The sequence below is a fragment of the Carassius auratus genome, chromosome 28 (genome assembly GCF_003368295.1).
Source record: "Carassius auratus strain Wakin chromosome 28, ASM336829v1, whole genome shotgun sequence".
Lineage (NCBI taxonomy): Eukaryota > Metazoa > Chordata > Actinopteri > Cypriniformes > Cyprinidae > Carassius > Carassius auratus.
In genome coordinates this window covers 17,481,093-17,498,082 of record NC_039270.1, presented here as the reverse complement: position 1 = coordinate 17,498,082, position 16,990 = coordinate 17,481,093, and the positions used below count along the sequence as shown (strand labels likewise).

The window sequence follows — 16,990 nt, the reverse complement described above, 5'->3', positions numbered from 1 at the left end:
CAACAGACTGCCCAGTCCTGCTTAAGGGCACAGTGGTAGCTATTATGCACCAGAACGAGCTACAAAAGTGGTTTTGAATTCTGTGTTGAGGTCATGTTATGTTATGAGATTACACAATGTTTTAAAGTGAACACTAAGAAAATGACATAACAGTCAAAATCTTTTGAGCTCTCACATGGGGTAAACATACTGCTCTGTTCTCATCCATCTACAGGAAAACCACACGACAAGCATCCTGTGTCAGACTCATGAGGTGACATTTAAGAGGAAACAAGTCAAAGCCATTGTTAAAGGGATAGTTAACCCAAAGATAAAGATTCTGTCATCATTTACTCATTTACATCGTGTCATTTCAAACCTGAAAAAGACCTCAAAATGTCTCAAAGTGGTGTCTAGTGTTGTTTTGGACCCCGTTTATTATGCCATTTTTTAACTATCCAGTCGGTCAGAAAAGAAAAGGGATTACAACTCCAACCAGACAATTTATAGTCTTTCATGACATGAAACATTACATTTTTAGTTATAGATTACTTTTACACACAATAAAAAACTGTCATAGTGACATTATGCTACTTGCAATAAACACAAATCATTTTCAGCAATACAAAGTGTAGACTGAAAGAGCATAACACAGTACAATGCATATGTGATGTGTTTTTGAAACATTGCCAGTGCAAGCATAGAAATCCTCCAATAAAAACAGCAGATAATAAATATATCTGTATGTATTGCGCATTGTCTCTGAAGTTGAGAAATATGAAAATAAGAATTATATTAAATATGACTTTTTAATAGTGATTAATACAAGCAAGGTTCAAGTTATATTTTGCATAGTCGCACAATCAGATCCGAAGCCAAAACTGACTACAGAATAGTTTTAGCACTGTAATTTGTCTTTTGAAATACATAAAGTGTGTCCAGAAGTACTCCCTTGCTCATCAGTATTTCTGCTGGCACAGGTCGTGCATTTCGGGATGTGTATACCTTCTCCAGTTGAAAGTTCATGGGGGAACCGACATACTTTGCACAGTGGGGGCCAGACAAACTTGGAGCGCATGTCACTTCTGTTTTGTAGAACAGCAGACCGTGATTTAAAGTACAGAAGTTTTCATTCAGACCTGCTTTTATGGGTACTTCACAGTTTCCCAGCCAATCGTCGTCCCATTTACTATCTTCATCCCACACCTCCAGTTTTATCTTTTCATTATCTGCCAGGACAACATCACCCAAATCAAAGGTCCTCCCCCAGTAGGGTGAGTTGTTATTCGTGATCATATCAGTGCGTCCAATCGGAATGTTATTTTTGTCGAACAATTTAACATACCCATCGGTCGCTGTGGTCGTGTCACCCCACAGGCCTTGGGCCCTCACGACTGTGACCTTTACCCGAGAAAGCCCACGCTTGGATGGGCAGCAGTCTGGTGTGATCCCGGGATTGTTGCGACAAGTGCAGGCACACGGGTTGCTTGGGTTGGCTTTGACGCCGTCTTTGCAAGAGTCGGTGCAGTTCCTCCAGAGGGACTTTTCCAGGACGTAGTCATGGATGGCTTGGCGCAAGTGTTTGCGCACTGGATCTTTGTTGGAGATCAGCTCATGCAGGGACTCCAGAGAGTAGGTAATTACATCTGGGTTTTGTGGCAGGGAGTCAAGCCATTCTTTGTAAGCTGATGGGTCTTTTCCTCCAGAGAAAAGCAGCTCAGGGTCTGAAGTGTGACCTCCGGTCACCTCGGTCAGCCTTTGAATTAAAAACCAGTTGATTAGGGATACATTGATATTAAAAGCCTTTTTGAAGTGAACATGAAATTATTTTATAAAGTCAATTTCATTCTCAGTGTTTTTGGTTTGTTTTCCAGTACAAATATCGAAATATTATAACATGAAGATACATTTACTTTTAGTTAGATCAGTTTATTTATTCATAAAGCACCATTTAAACAACAGAGCACTGACCAAAGTGCTGTCTAAGAATGAAAATAATTCCTTAAAAAGAAAACAACAACATTGTGACGAGTGGGCGGGGCTGAGGGCCGTGGGAACGAGGAGCGAGGCCGTTGGAGTGATTGGAGATGAGCGACACCTGCTCGACCCACCGGTCTTGAGTCCCACGGAGGAGATGGAAGGATATAAAACCGGAGCGACGACAGTGAAGGACGAGAGAGGACCAGGCCTGGGCTTTTAGTTGTGTTTGGGTTTTATTTGTACGCATCAGTCATCCGTGAGGGGCTGATGTTCTGTTTTGTGTTTATTTTGAATTATTAAAGTTTCAGTTTGATTGTCTGCCGGTTCCCGCCTCCTCCTTCCCGATGATTATGGAGTTTATATTATTACAGTGGTGCCGAAACCCGGGAGAGGGAGGGACGCGCTGCTGAAGATCCCTCTCTGCTGTGGTGAATCCGCGGTGCCATCGAGCAGGCGAGGAGTGTGCCGCCATGGACGCTCGAGGCGGTGGGCTGGAGTGAGTTGCCGGGGATGAGCGAGCTCGCTGCCGGCTGCCCGTGATGTGGAGGGGCGGCTGCCGTCCGTGGGGGAGCGGAGGAGTTGGCACCGTTCGCCAGGGGGCCAGAGCCTGTTGCCGTCCGCCTGAATGTGGAGGAGCAGGGAACCGGGGACTCCTGCCGGCAGCCCAAAACCGGAGGAGCCGTCGCTGTCCACCGGGCGGCGGAGGAGTGTCGCGACGTCCGCTGAGGGCCGTCCAGTGCCACCACCAGGCACCGCGGAGGAGATCACCGAGCTGGTGGAGGGCCAAGCAGCAGTGCGTCTTGGAATCGGAATTTTTTTTTTCTACTCTCTCCCCTCTCTCGTCTCTGTCGCTCCTCCTTCCATCTCCTTTTCTCTCGCCTCGTCTGTCCTACCCCCAGGTTCCCGCAGGTTCCCTTGGGTGGTCCCCCCCGGAAGGAGGGAGTGGGGGGTAGAGCGCAGTCTCGGGAGTACCCCCGGCCTGCGAGGGGCGATGGAGGTATGTGACGAGTGGGGCGGGGCCGAGGGAGTGATTGGAGATGAGCGACACCTGCTCGACCCACCGGTCTCGAGTCCCACGGAGGAGATGGAAGGATATAGAACTGGAGCGACGACAGTGAAGGATGTGAGAGGACCAGGCCTGGGCTTTTAGTTGTGTTTGGGTTTTATTTGTGCGCAACAGTCATCCGTGAGGGGCTGATGTGCTATTTTGTGTTTATTTTGAATTATTAAAGTTTCAGTTTCATTGTCTGCCGGTTCCCGCCTCCTTCTTCCCGATGATTAATGGAGTTTATATTATTACAAACATCAAAACAGATAAAACACCAAAACAGTACAAACATTTTAATTGATAATGTTTTTTTTTTTTTTTACATGACTGCCAATGGGGTACGGAGAAATGTTTTCCTTTTCTTACCCCATTGATATTTGTTCTTGTTTTAAGAAAACATTTTTAATTTTTAATTTGCTTCTGGAGTAAATGTCTGCTGACAATATGGCTGATAGCAGATAAATGACTGAGAATAAAAAAAAAACTATACTGTATGTCTAAATGAATAATATACAAAATATTAAAAATAAATAGACAAATAAAAATTATTCATGCTAAATGAATTTAGGCATCACAATATTATCATTTACAGTATTTGAGAAGGGATATCAAATCGTAGATCTGCTAAAGATTACAGTTAATCATTTAGAGGTATTTATTAATTTACTTTAAGTGAGCATTAGATGATGGCAGAGCTCATCTAAATGTAAAAAATAGGGGATGTCCAGAACAGAAAATATATGACTACTGGAAATTAAAATACACGTCATGATTTAAACCCACCTGTCATTAAAGCGGCTGGAGAAGCTGCTTTTGCTCTCTGTTTTGTCCTTGTCTTCATTACAGTGCTTACTTTCTGCTTTCATATCTACTTTACCACGGATGCTGGCACTTGCCTCCACGTCCAAACATGTCTTCACTTCATCTGCACTTAAGCCCTGCAGAGCGGTCTCACACTGTCTGATGCTGGTCACAGAGTGGACGCTTCCTCCAAGAGTCACCTGGCAAAACACAAAACTCCCGATTAATGGTTTGACTCTCAGTGTATTGTGTCGTTGAAGCATTTAGGGCCTTTGCAATCCATACATGTGGAGTAAATTGTAAACTAGAATTACCTTAGTGATGTAATGGGTTCCATAGGTGTTGATGAACTTGTAAAAACGATTTTTGAAATCAAGATTGTATGTCTTGGGAAGCTCCTTCACAGAGCGCTTGAACTCGGGATGGAGGACAGGCTTGTTGGAGACCCTGTAGCTGTAGGTAGACATGGAAATGTTAGAAGAGATAGGAGAAGGTTATGACTCTTTTGTTTCTTTTATCATGAAGTATTCAAGAAAGGCATGAGGCAATGGGAGCTGGTATTTCGCACCTGTAAAATGAACAAGAGATACTTTGACTGGCAAAACTGTACTTGTCTCTTTTGGTCTTCTCCATTGAGTACTCTGCAAGCTTCGAGTTAGTTCCTGCCAAAATTAATGAGCCTGAATTTTCCTTAACATTTATACCCAAACTAGTCGCCCAGTTGTTCTCAATGGAGGACATGCTGGAGCTGACCAGTTCCTCACTGGACTGGTATAGGGAACTTGATACTTGAATGCTGCACTTTTTGCTGGATCTCCAGTCTACCACAGATGTGGGAAGCTTTTGATTTGCTCCTTCCATGTAGGGGTTCCTGCAAAGAGTGCACGATTTATCCTTTCGCCTCCAGACCTCGGTGTTGATGACAAAGGCTCCCTTGCGCTGCATCTTGGTCACATCGTATCCTTCTCCGGCCAGGTTGGACCCGGGGGCGAAGGTTGCTTCTGCACATTCATTCGGTTTACCTTTAGTGCATGACTGCACGATGGGCAGAAAGAGGTAAAAAACAAGTCCGGCCCACATTCCTGTAAAATTGCTTAAGATGTGTTTGGATGCTCTTCTTTCCTATGAAAAAAAAAAACAGAAACGTTATGTATGTGCGAGTGTTTATATTTTATTTATCTATTTTTTTATTTTTATGCAAACTTGGAAATGACAGTCAATTGAATTGCACAGTCAGTGGTGCGTAAAAAATGACAGAAAGTGACTTAATTACAAAAATTACAGTCTCAAACCTTCACCCTCAAAATTCTAAACTGTTCCAAAGTGAAAAATAAAAAAAATAAAAAAAATAAAATAAAAATGCATACCTTAAATAATGCTTTTAAAGTCTGATCTCTAAAATGTCACTTATTCTGAAATATTATAACAGGACGGATGTCTTGTTCTGCAAGTTTGTAATTACAGTCTTTTGCACATGAACATGATGGAAAAAGGTTATTATATTTTATTGTAATTAGGATTATGACAATTTAGTGGATCTTGCTACAGGGATCATGAGGAATAATTAAAAAAAACTAATTTCAGTTACTTTTTAATTAAATTATTATTACTATTATGTGAAAGCTCGAAAGCCTTCATAATGATAAAAATTAAATAATAATAATAATATTGACATTATGGTTTATTTTGGTCATTACCAAATACAATTGTAATTGACTTCTGAAAAAAAAACAGACAAACATTTAAAACCAATTTAACCCTCTGGAGTCGATTAACGCTGATATGCCTTGTGAGTCATTTTCTCCAGATAACCCCGTAAATTACACTTTCAGTTTTAATCGTACAGATAAGAGCAATACATCAATCGAATCTGTAAAGGGTCTACATTTTTTGGATACAGACATAATAACAACAAACCTTTGTGGACTTATAAAATAAAGATAACAAACAAGGTGTGCTGTCTGCGCTGATCTTCATTTACAAACACGTCATTAAAATGAACTGTAACTCCGTGAATACTCCTAATCTGACACATTAGTGACGGTAAAAAAGTTTTTTTATTTATAAACCTCTAAAAACCTTATTGACTGATGTTTTAGTGCACTTCCTGCAAATATAGAATCAAATATGTGCCGTTTCACGTGGTTAGTGCAAACTGTCAGCTGACCAAAGCAGTTTAATTCCTGTTTGCACCTTGAGAAGATGATGACTGTATCAAGGCTCCGAAACAATAGGCTAGTAAATTATGTTATCATAAAGATATGACACAGATTTTTGGTGCACATTATCTTTAAGGTGTCAAGTATTCATATATGAATTCACATATATTCAGTTTTGTTGAGCGTGGTCATAGCTTGAGTAAACGATCTTGACGGTCGCAATAGTGGGATGACAGTGAACTTAGGTTGGCTATTGTAAGTGAAAACTGCACTAAAATGTTGCAATGATAAAATATTGCACTGAATTAAAGTTCAAATGCTACAAATAAGTTACTATGTTGATGTTGTAATACTGGTAGCACAAAATAAAATAAATATTGATGATGTGTTACAAACAAAGTAACAATTTTGAAAAACCGTTTCAATATTCCTATATTTTATGCATTATAGTAACCCCAGAATGTGATCAAACTGTTTAAAATAGCTGGACTGAGATAGGTAATGATTTTTATGAAATATTTTAATTCAGTACACGCATTATCCCACCGGTAACAATTGTGACCGACCATAAAACACACATTTTTTCACACATATTTAAAAAGAAAATGTTGCCCTAATTTTAAATTCTAGTCTCCAAAATGTAACTAATTCTGAAATATAAACAGGACTGCCGTAACAGGATGTGTGCCTTGTGTGGAGAACATGATAGAAAAAGCTTTTTTGCAATTGTAGTTGCTTATTTCTTTTGAATTACATCACAGGCAAACTTAAGCAGCACGAAACATATCACTATTTTCATTGAAAGGTGATGTAAAACTCTCATCTTACCTTGAACTACTCTGTATTTTCCAGCAGGCATTGATGACTGAAGTGTGAGAGGGGGCTATATGTAGGAAACAAACGCTAGCTTGTGGGTGGGCTTTACCGTTATTTGCTACCAATAAAAGATACACTCATCCATCCGTTGTGGGCTGAGTGAGGGTACGCATTTCAGTTCAGAGGAATTGAATGTGGTCTCAAATAGCCACTTCAGCGCTGAGTATGTTCTAAGTTGAAATGTGGTCTAGATGACGAGTCAAGGGAACATGTGAGCCTTCATTTACACGTTGACCTGTGCATTGTTAAAACATGCAGATGTAGAGCCAGACCGTAGGACTACACGTGTCAAATCAAAACTTAATGTTTGACTAAATGTGCCTCAGTGCTGCTGTTAGTCACATAGTTCCTCTCGTGGTGTTAAACCTCCTACACACTTTTGACAGTTCGCCATCCTTACAACTAAAAATGACAAGAATGACTTAGAAAAATCACTTCAACTTGTTTCATGATTGTTTTATTAACCACAAAAATTTGCATGCAAGAAAGTGCGAAGCATAACGCATACTGAGGAAATATAGCAAACACACGCAGGTCGTATCAAAGATCTGAATAGCAATAAGAAAATAAAAATAAAAAGCTCATTAAGCACCAGTAATAAGATGTTAAAAGAATAGTTATCTGTCACGTTAATGCTTAGATGCAAAACACAAATACTTATTTTATTGTGCTTTGGTAATAAGCTTTCACAAAGTCTGGGTTTTGCTTTTAGGATCACTGGTTTGACTAAACCGCAAGCGGCGCTCATCCAAAAGCACTCCCATTTTCAGCAGCTCATCTTTGGGGATGGGATGGGCGTGTCGTGACACGTACACCTTCTCTAGATGGGAGGCCATCGGAGAGCTCGCGTACTCTGTGCATGAGGAGCCAGCTAAACTAGGAGCACAGGTTACAGAAGTTTTGTAGTACAGCAAACCATGGTTAAGTCGACAGAAGTTGCTTTTGACTCCGGCTTTTAGTTGTATGTTGCACGCCCCCAGGAGGTCATCGTCCCACTTGTTGTCCCTATCCCACACTTCTAGTCTCAGCCCCCCAAACTGAGAGAGAACGAAACTGTCAAGACCAAACTTCCAGTTCCAGGTTGGTGAGTTTTGGTTCCAAATCACTGGTGTTTCCCCTAGAAAGACCTTCTGATTTCTCAGGACCTTGACATACCCATCGGTCTGTGAGAAGTAATCTCCCCATAGACCCGTCGCCTTCATCACGGTTACACTAATCTGAGCCAGTCCACGCTGTGCAGGGCAGCAGTTTGCTTTTACTCCAGCGATGTTATGACAGCTGCACTTACAGGGCTCTTTGGGGTTAGTTGGGATACCGGCCTTGCAAGGAGTAGAGCAGTTCTTCATAAGGGCCCTCTGCAGTATGTAGTCACGAATGGCTCGGCGTAACTGCTTATATTTTGGATTCTTGACTGGCAGCAACATATGGAGGGGCTTCAGTTTAAAGGAAATCACGTCTGGTTTTTCTGGCACTGTGGCGAGCCACTGATTGAAAGCACCAGGATCATTTTTGTCTGAGAAGAGAAGCGCTGTGTCTTGAGCGTGGCCACCCGTGATTTCAGTTAACCTTGTGGAGAAAAGAAAAGAAAAGAAAGCTTGAACCCTTCCCCCAGTAATAATGATGATGATGATGATGATAACATGCACTTGTTGTATTTTTGTCTATTATCATTATATTATATTATATTATATTATATTATATTATATTATATTATATTATATTATATTATATTATATTATATTATATTATATTATATTATATTATATTAATGTACTACCTTTCAAGGAAAATATTAAATTGTGAATCCCATTTTATTTTCAGTGATTAAATTTCAAATTTCAAAAAAAATATTCTTCTTCTTATTATAAGTATAATGTTAATTACATGACATAATACAAAATACAAAAATAAACCATAAATAAAAATGTATGTATTATATTATAGATATTCTAAATTAAAATATACATTTAAAAATATCAAATAAAAAATGATAAAAATTGTATATATATAAATTGTAATATACATATATATAAACACACACACACACACACACACACTAATATTTATATCAGATTATATTGTTTAGCCATTTTTAACTAATAATTTAGCTGATAATCCAGTTAAATCACATTCTGCCAAGTCAAGAAAACAAACCTGTCAGAAAAATTGTTAGCAAAACTGTGTTTGCTCAGTTTTTTGTCTTTGCTTTGTTTACAGTGACGGGCAGCAGTGTCAGCACTGATCCTCCCCACACTAGCAGATACCTCGACGTCCAGACATGTTTTGACCTCATCAATACTGAGGTCCTGTAGAGTAGCAATGCAGTTCCTGACACTGGTCACAGACTGAACTGCTCCACCGAGTTTCACCTGACAGATTACAAGCAACAGTGACACATTTGCGACAGACTGAGAGAAATAGCACGCATTGATATTTCTATATTTTGGCTTACCTGGACAATGTAATGTGTGCCAAACTTTTCGACAAGTGACAAGTAGCTTTCTTTTGTTTGGTTGTCATACGTCTCTGGAAGACTTGTGAATTCATTGCTTAGCTCGTGATGAAGAGAAGCGCGGCTGCTAATGCTATATCTGAAGACAACAGTTAATAGTGATGCACATTAAAACCCTTATACAATCATATGCATCACAGCAATTAACTCATATTTTAAGTCTCACCTGTAGTATTCGCAGGATGTAGACTGCTTGATGAAGCTGAACGTGTCCTTTTTGGTCTTTGCCATTGAATACTCGGCGAGTTTGGAGTTCGTTCCAGCCATCATCAGCGATGCCTTACTAACCAATGTTGCCTATTCCCAGGCCGGCTTTCCAGTTGTTCTCTATGGAGGAGGTGCTGGAACTGACCAGGGACTCGCTGGACTCATAAACGGAGCTGGATAATGACCCTTTTGCATTTTTGGGTGGCCCTCCAGTAAATCACAGACACTGGGAGCTTCTGCTTTTTTTTCTGCATGAATGGGTTTTTGCACAGGTTACACGTGTTGTTCGTGAGCTCCCACTTACTCATGTCGATGACAAAAGTCCCCAAGTGCTGCATCTTAGTTATGTCGAAACCCTCTCCAGCCAAGTCAGATCCTGGCACGAAATCCGCATCTTGGCACTCTGCTTCTTTACCCAGAAAACATGACGGGCTGGCTGGAAGAGGAAAGTACAGAAGAATCCCAGACCACAGGATAACTAGAGGAATCATTGCGAGTTTGGGTGTTATCCTGCCATGATATACATAAATCAGAAATAAGGTTGAAAAAAAAAATCATCTGATTATTAGAGCACAATATTAATACTGTTAACTTTGCAAATGTCAACATATATAGTTCTTTGTATATTGTATATTGGTTCTAATCAAAATCTTTGTGCAGGATTTGATCGGTGTATCCTAGACCCTTCCTTATGTATAAAATAAGTTTTAATATTTTTATAATTAACCATTCTATATAGGGATGCTAGATTTTTAGCAGTTTACCTTTTATACTGTTCCCATGCAAAATCACTAGAATCATTTTAACGCTGTTAGTGCTTCAGCATCATCCTTTTTTCTTTTCTTTTTTTTTTTTACTGAAGTTTAAAATAGTTTAAAAATAACTTGAATGTATTTATATTGGTATTATTATCAGTTAATAAACTCACAATTAAGAGTGTGAGTTTAGGCACTTTTTCACTTACCTGCAAGGTCTTTTTAATCGTTATCTGAGAGCGCCCAACACAGACTGAGATCTACTTGTTCTGTGCTCATATTTATGTACTTCATGTGTCCCAACTGCAATGGACAGGTACAAGAACATTCACACTTAGATGGTCACTGACTCATCATGTGTGAAAAAAACGAGTAAAATGGATAGAATGTATGAAAAGGTGTTGCTTGACATCATGGGATGTGGTTTAAATTCAGCAAAACCGACCTAAAAAAAAGAAGATTAATTATATTATTTTAAAAAAAATAAAAAACATCCATCCATAAAAAAAGTCTCTCACATGGCTCCGGGGGGTGAACAAAGCCCCCTGTAGTGAATTGATGCATTAATATATATATATATATATATATATATATATATATATATATATATATATATACATATATAAAATAATCCAGATTAAAAATGTAATAATCACTTTGAAGGGATAGTTCACCCAAAAATGAAAATGTGATGTTTATCTGCTTACCCCCAGATCATCCAAGGTGATGTTGTTTCTTCTGTAGATTGTGCATATGAGGACCCGATTAGGAGAACAGTTTGCACATTGTGTGAATCAGAGGTAAGAAACTATATAAATACTGTTCAGTTTCTTGCACAGACGGATTGTTTCATGTCTTTACATATCAATATATCGTCCCGAGCCACAGGGTTTTGTTTGTGTATGTTTTTTTTTCTGTTTCATTGTATGTTTATGCCATGATTCCCATCCATTTACATTATAATAAGAGTGACAGACTGTGTGGTTGCCCAAGCCACACAGGATGACCAATTGGCAAGGAAGGGTAATACCAGCACCCAAGTTATGTTTTAGGTACATAGGTTAAGTAATTTTTTGCAATAGCCACACCCCAAACAATTCATGATTTAGAAACATTGATAATATAGTTTATTTCGGTTATCATATAATATTATTTGTCTTAGCAACACACTGTTTAAATGGAGTGCACACATTTTCACATTGTAGGGGTATGTAAATATTTTCTGTTTATTAATCATTGTTTCTTTGTTACCATGTTGGAGAGAGCTCTGTCCTGGGGGGGAAGAAAGGTGTGGCCAAGGGTGGAGGACTGTGATATCCTGTGACCTGCCAATTAAGCCATACCATGTGCTGCCATGTTGGGGGGGGGGGTTTGGGTTTAGTTTGTTGGCTATGTGATTGTTTGTACTTGTCTCCCATTTTTTATTTTCCCCTTTTTGTGTAAATTGGTTTGGTCAAGCCACTATATATGTTCCCTGGTGTCTCATTCTGTTAGGTGAGGTTGTTAAGTTCATATTCTGTTTTGTTGTATGCTGTTTTGAGTATAGTTATATTTTGTTGACCTCTTTTATAGAACCTAGTTGTTAATTTTTTGGTTTCTATTGTTCAGTATTTTTTTGGGGTGTAATAAAATAACCCATTTTCTAAAGAAACTTCTGTTTTCCTCATGGCCGGACTGTTTGGTCCGTGACAATTGGTGGCAGCGGTGGGATATCCAGTTGAGGAAATTTTTTTTTTCTCCCCTAATATTGAAGAAAGATGATAAAAGGAAAAGGGAAAGGGGAATAATATCCCATGTTGTACAGATGAGAGAGCAGCTGGAAAGGATGAGCGAACTCGCCCAATCACATATGGAGGAGGCCCAGCAACAGCAGAAGTCCTGGTATGACCAGTCAGCCCGGCAGAGATCTTTCAACCCGGGACAGAAGGTGCTGATGCTCCTCCCCAGTGACGACAACAAACTTCTGGCAAAGTGGCAGGGGCCGTTCAAGGTTCTAAAGAAACTTGGGTCTACCACATATCAGGTAGCAACCCCTAGGTGGCCTCGGTCGAGCAGGACACTTCATATAAATCTCCTGAAGGAGTGGGTGCAGCAACCTGAACAAAAAGAGGTGATGCTTATCAGAGGTGTGAGAGAGGAAGAGGAAGTGGATGAACAGTACTTGCCTTCAGCTGGGGTTCTAGGGGGCCACAACCTCAACCACCTCTCTGAAGAAAAGCAGCTTCAGGTGAGAGAAATCTGTGGTTATGGGGTATTCCAGGAGAATCCTGGGAGGACCGATTTGGTTGAACATGACATTGTTGTTGGAGGGGTCGTCGGTGAGGAGGCTTAGTTACAGGATCCCGGAACGGCTGCTGACCTCACTGAAGAAGGAGACCGACCTGATGCTGTCCCTGGGGATCATTGAGCCTTCTAGAAGTGAGTGGTGTAACCCAGTGGTCCTGGTGCCAAAGAAGGACCGAAGCATAAGGTTCTGAATCGACTTCAGGTACCTGAATTCTATTTCTCAGTTTGATTCATATCCCACCCCAAGAATTGATGAACTGTTGGATCGATTGGGGAAGGCAAAGTACTTGACCACAATAGATCTGTGTAAGGGTTACTGGCAGGTTCCACTAACTGAGCGGTCCAGGGGGTTGACAGCCTTCAGGACTCCATGGGGTCTCTTCCAGTTTACAGTCATGCCATTTGGTTTACATGGGGCTCCAGCCACCTTCCAGAGGCTTATGGACCATGTACTGGGTGGTTTTACTGATTTTGCAGCTGCATATCTGGATGACATTGTCATTTACAGTACCACCTGGGAAGAACACTTGGAACATCTGCGTGCTGTTTTGGAGCGTCTCCATTCTACCGGGCTGACCATAAATGCATCAAAGTGTGTCTTCGCTGCTGCAGAGACAGAGTACCTTGGTCACATCATTGGAAATGGGGTGATACGGCCACAGGTCAACAAGATTCAGGCCATAGAGTCATCTCCGCTGCCACAGACAAGGAAGCAACTACGGTCTTTCTTGGGTATGGCAGGCTTTTATCACCGCTTCATCCCACAGTTCTCCAATAGAGCAGCTCTCCTCACAGACATGACAGGATCTCGGTGTCCCAACCAGATCCAGTGGACAGAAGAGGCAGTGGCAGCTTTCCATGACATCCAGCAATCACTAAGTAAGGAACCAGTTCTGTATAGTCCAAACTTTAATGACGATTTCATTCTGCAAACAGATGCTTCCGATAGAGGTCTAGGAGCAGTGCTTCTCCAGGGGCCACCAGAGGACCGCCATCCAGTTGCTTACATTAGCCGGAAAATGTTCTCCAGAGAGTTGAGGTATTCAACGGTGGAAAATGAGGCACTGGCTATAAAATGGGCTCTCCACTCCCTTCGTTATTACCTCCTGGGCAGAGAATTTACTCTTGAGACCGATCACAAAGCTCTTCAGTGGATGAAGCGAATGGAGGATACTAATGGCCGGATTTCTCGTTGGTATCTGGCATTACAGCCTTTTCGCTTCATAATCCAGCACATCCCTGGCAAAGTAAACGTTACTGCAGACTACCTCTCTCGCATTACCAGCGAGAGTCCTGAAGAGGGGGGGGGGGGTGTAAAATAACCCATTTTCTAAAGAAACTTCTGTTTTCCTCATGGCAGGACTGTTTGGTCCGTGACAGACTGCAACGGTTTCAGTTAAAAATCTCAGTTTGTGTTCTACTCTAGAAACAAAGTCACCTCTCGGATGCCCTGGGGGTAAGCAGATAAACATCACATTTGAATTTTTGGGAGAACTATTCCTTTAATCTATAGCTTGTGCCAACAGTTAGTACACAGAAGCATCTCCGGGAGGATGACGTATGAGGTCAGTGTTGCACATGCACCTGTGAGTCTCGTTAAAATCAACATTTGTTTACAGGATCAACAGAAGCAAAGTTTCCTTACTTTAGCAAAGGAAATCCTCTTGGCTTGTATCGAAATCCTCTCACATTCTTCTTTACATATCCTCAATTTGTACTTTTAATTGGTGACTGTTGTTTTGTTTTGAGCGGTGCATTGTGCAAAGCTGACCTCATATGACATCAGTTTACACTAGTGATTCAAAACTAGTGATCATTACATTTTAAATATAGATATTTTTCTTACAAAAACGAATCAATTCACTACAGGAGGCTCTTGTTCACTTCCCGGAGCCGTGTGAGACACTTTTTTAATTATTATTTTTTTTAAGTTGTGTGCTTTTTTATTTTAATTATTTTGGACTGAAACACTGTAACACCCACTGGCTGCAATGATAGAGCTTGGAATAACCTGGACGATTTTTTATATAACTCCAACTGGATTCGTCTGAAAGTCATATACAAGTGCTGGTCATATAATTAGAATATCATTAAAAAGTTGATTTATTTCACTAATTCCATTCAACCGTTAAACTTGTACACTATGTTCATTCATTACACACAGACTGATATGTTTCAAATGTTTATTTCTTTTAATTTTGATGATTATAACTGACAACAAAGGAAAAGCCCAAATTCAGTGTCTCAGAAAATTTGAATATTGTGAAAAGGTTCAATATTGAAGACACCTGGTGCCACACTCTATTCAGCTAATCAACTCAAGACAACTGCAAAGGCCTTTAAATTGTCTCTCAGTCTAGTTCTGTGACTACACAATCATGGGGAAGACTGCTGACTTGACAGTTGTCCAAAAAACAACCATAGACACCTTGCACAAGGAGGGCAAGACACAAAAGGTAATTGCAATAGAGGCTGGCTGTTCACATTAATAGAGAGGCGAAGGGAAGGAAAAGATGTGGTAGAAAAAAAGTGTACAAGCAATAGGGTTAACTGCACCCTGGAGAGGATTGTGAAACAAAACCCATTCAGAAATGTGGGGAGATTCACAAAGAGTGGACTGCTGCTGGAGTCAGTGCTTCAAGAACCACTACACACAGACGTATGCAAGACTGTGGCATTCCTTGTGTCAAGTTCCTCTTGAACAACATGCAGCTTCAGAAGCGTCTCGCTTCAAAAAGGACGGGACTGCTGCTGAGTTGTCCAAAGTTATGTTCTCCGATGAAAGTAAATTTAGCATTTCCTTTGGAAATCAGGGTCCCAGAGTCTGGAGGAAGAGAGGAGAGGCACACAATCCATGCTGCTTGAGGTCCAGTGTAAAGTTTCCACAGTCAGTGATGGTTTGCGATGCAAACTTGCCTGACCTTAACCCCATGAAAAATCTATGGGGTATTGTGAAGAGGAAGATGCGATCTGCCAGACCCAAGAATGCAGAAGAGCTGAAGGCCACTATCAGAGTGACCTGGGCTCTCATAACACCTGAGCAGTGCCACAGACTGATCGACTCCATGCCAAGCCGCATTGCTGCAGTAATTCAGACAAAAGGAGCCTCATCTAAGAACTGAGTGCTGTACATCCTCATACTTTTCGTGTTCATACTTTTCAGTTGGCCAAGATTTCTAAAAATCCTTTCTTTGTATTGGTCTTAAGTAATATTCTTATTTTCTGAGATACTAAATTTGTAATTTTCCTTAGTTGTCAGTTCTAATCATCAAAATTAAATAAATAATCATTTGAAATATATCAGTCTGTGTGTAATGAATGAATATAATATACAAGTTTCACTTTTTGAATGGAATTAGTGAAATAAATCAACTTTTTGATGATGTTCTAATTATATGACCAGCACCTGTACACTTAGGATGCCTCAGGGGCGAGTAAAACAATTTAAATTTTTGGGTGAAATAACCCTTTAAAACTGTTTTTTGACTTTTTTTAAAGCTAACTGTACTGTTGATTAAAATCTTTAAATAATGCAAACAGTATATTGATGCATGCATAATGCATGTGTTCAAGCTAAAATTAATGTAAAAGGCAAACTGTATCTTAGGTCATGTAACTTTACTTTTTAACCATTAAAAAGTGTAACCAATGTTTTAACCATGAACATTAGCACCTCAGTTCACTATTTGTTTTAAATTGTGTTAAAAAAACAACAGCTTGTTTTCACAGGACCAGATGCTGATAAACTGCGGTCTGCATGGTTTGTTCTGCATGGGCATTGTGACTCATAAAACAACTACATTTTCACGTAGTGGTTGGAAATTTTTATTTACACTTGTGGTGTATGTGTTATTTTGTGTGGTGTAGTCAAATGGATGTTAAGATGCTAAAACATTTAAGGTTTTGACCTGCATACATTATAGTCATTGCTGGGAAGGTTACTTTGGAAATGTAATATCCCAGACAGCAACAGATCCGGCCCACATCTGGCCCATGTGAAATCCACAAGGGCCAGATAGGTTACATATTACAAATTCCTCATATAAAATGCATATATATAAAACATATAAAATGTAAGAATGACTTTATTAAAGTAATGTAACTAATTACATTTTTTAATTAACTTTGTAAATAATAAATGTCAACTGTAGATAATTTGAAAACATTTAAAGCAGGCTGGTTTAACCTTACAATTAACCTTCAAAAATAAATAATGTACATAATCCCAAATAGGAAATAAAACAGTTATCGAATAATCATGTCCTAGTCTGTGTCCTAAACTCCTGAAACATTTTCTCATATTTTATAGCAGTTGACGAAGTTTGGGAAAGGAATTAATTTAATCTGTTAACAGCATGCTTGTGAAATTAATTTCTTTGGAAATGAA

The 16,990-nt window shown here is 39.8% G+C and overlaps 1 protein-coding gene and 1 pseudogene across 1 annotated transcript; both read right to left on the bottom strand.

Annotated features, from left to right (window-relative positions):
* Nucleotides 1-476: 476 nt before the first annotated feature.
* Nucleotides 477-6,881, bottom strand: LOC113047046 (perforin-1). Its single transcript, XM_026208294.1, has 5 exons — nt 6,796-6,881; nt 4,377-4,930; nt 4,123-4,261; nt 3,791-4,008; nt 477-1,735 (listed from the first exon to the last, which is right to left on the bottom strand). The coding sequence occupies exons 2-5, from the start codon at nt 4,886-4,888 to the stop codon at nt 865-867; spliced, it is 1,740 nt and encodes a 579-aa protein (XP_026064079.1). The 5' UTR covers nt 4,889-4,930; nt 6,796-6,881; the 3' UTR covers nt 477-864.
* A 371-nt stretch (nt 6,882-7,252) lies between these two features.
* LOC113047045 (perforin-1-like) lies at nt 7,253-10,726 on the bottom strand (annotated as a pseudogene).
* Nucleotides 10,727-16,990: the final 6,264 nt, after the last annotated feature.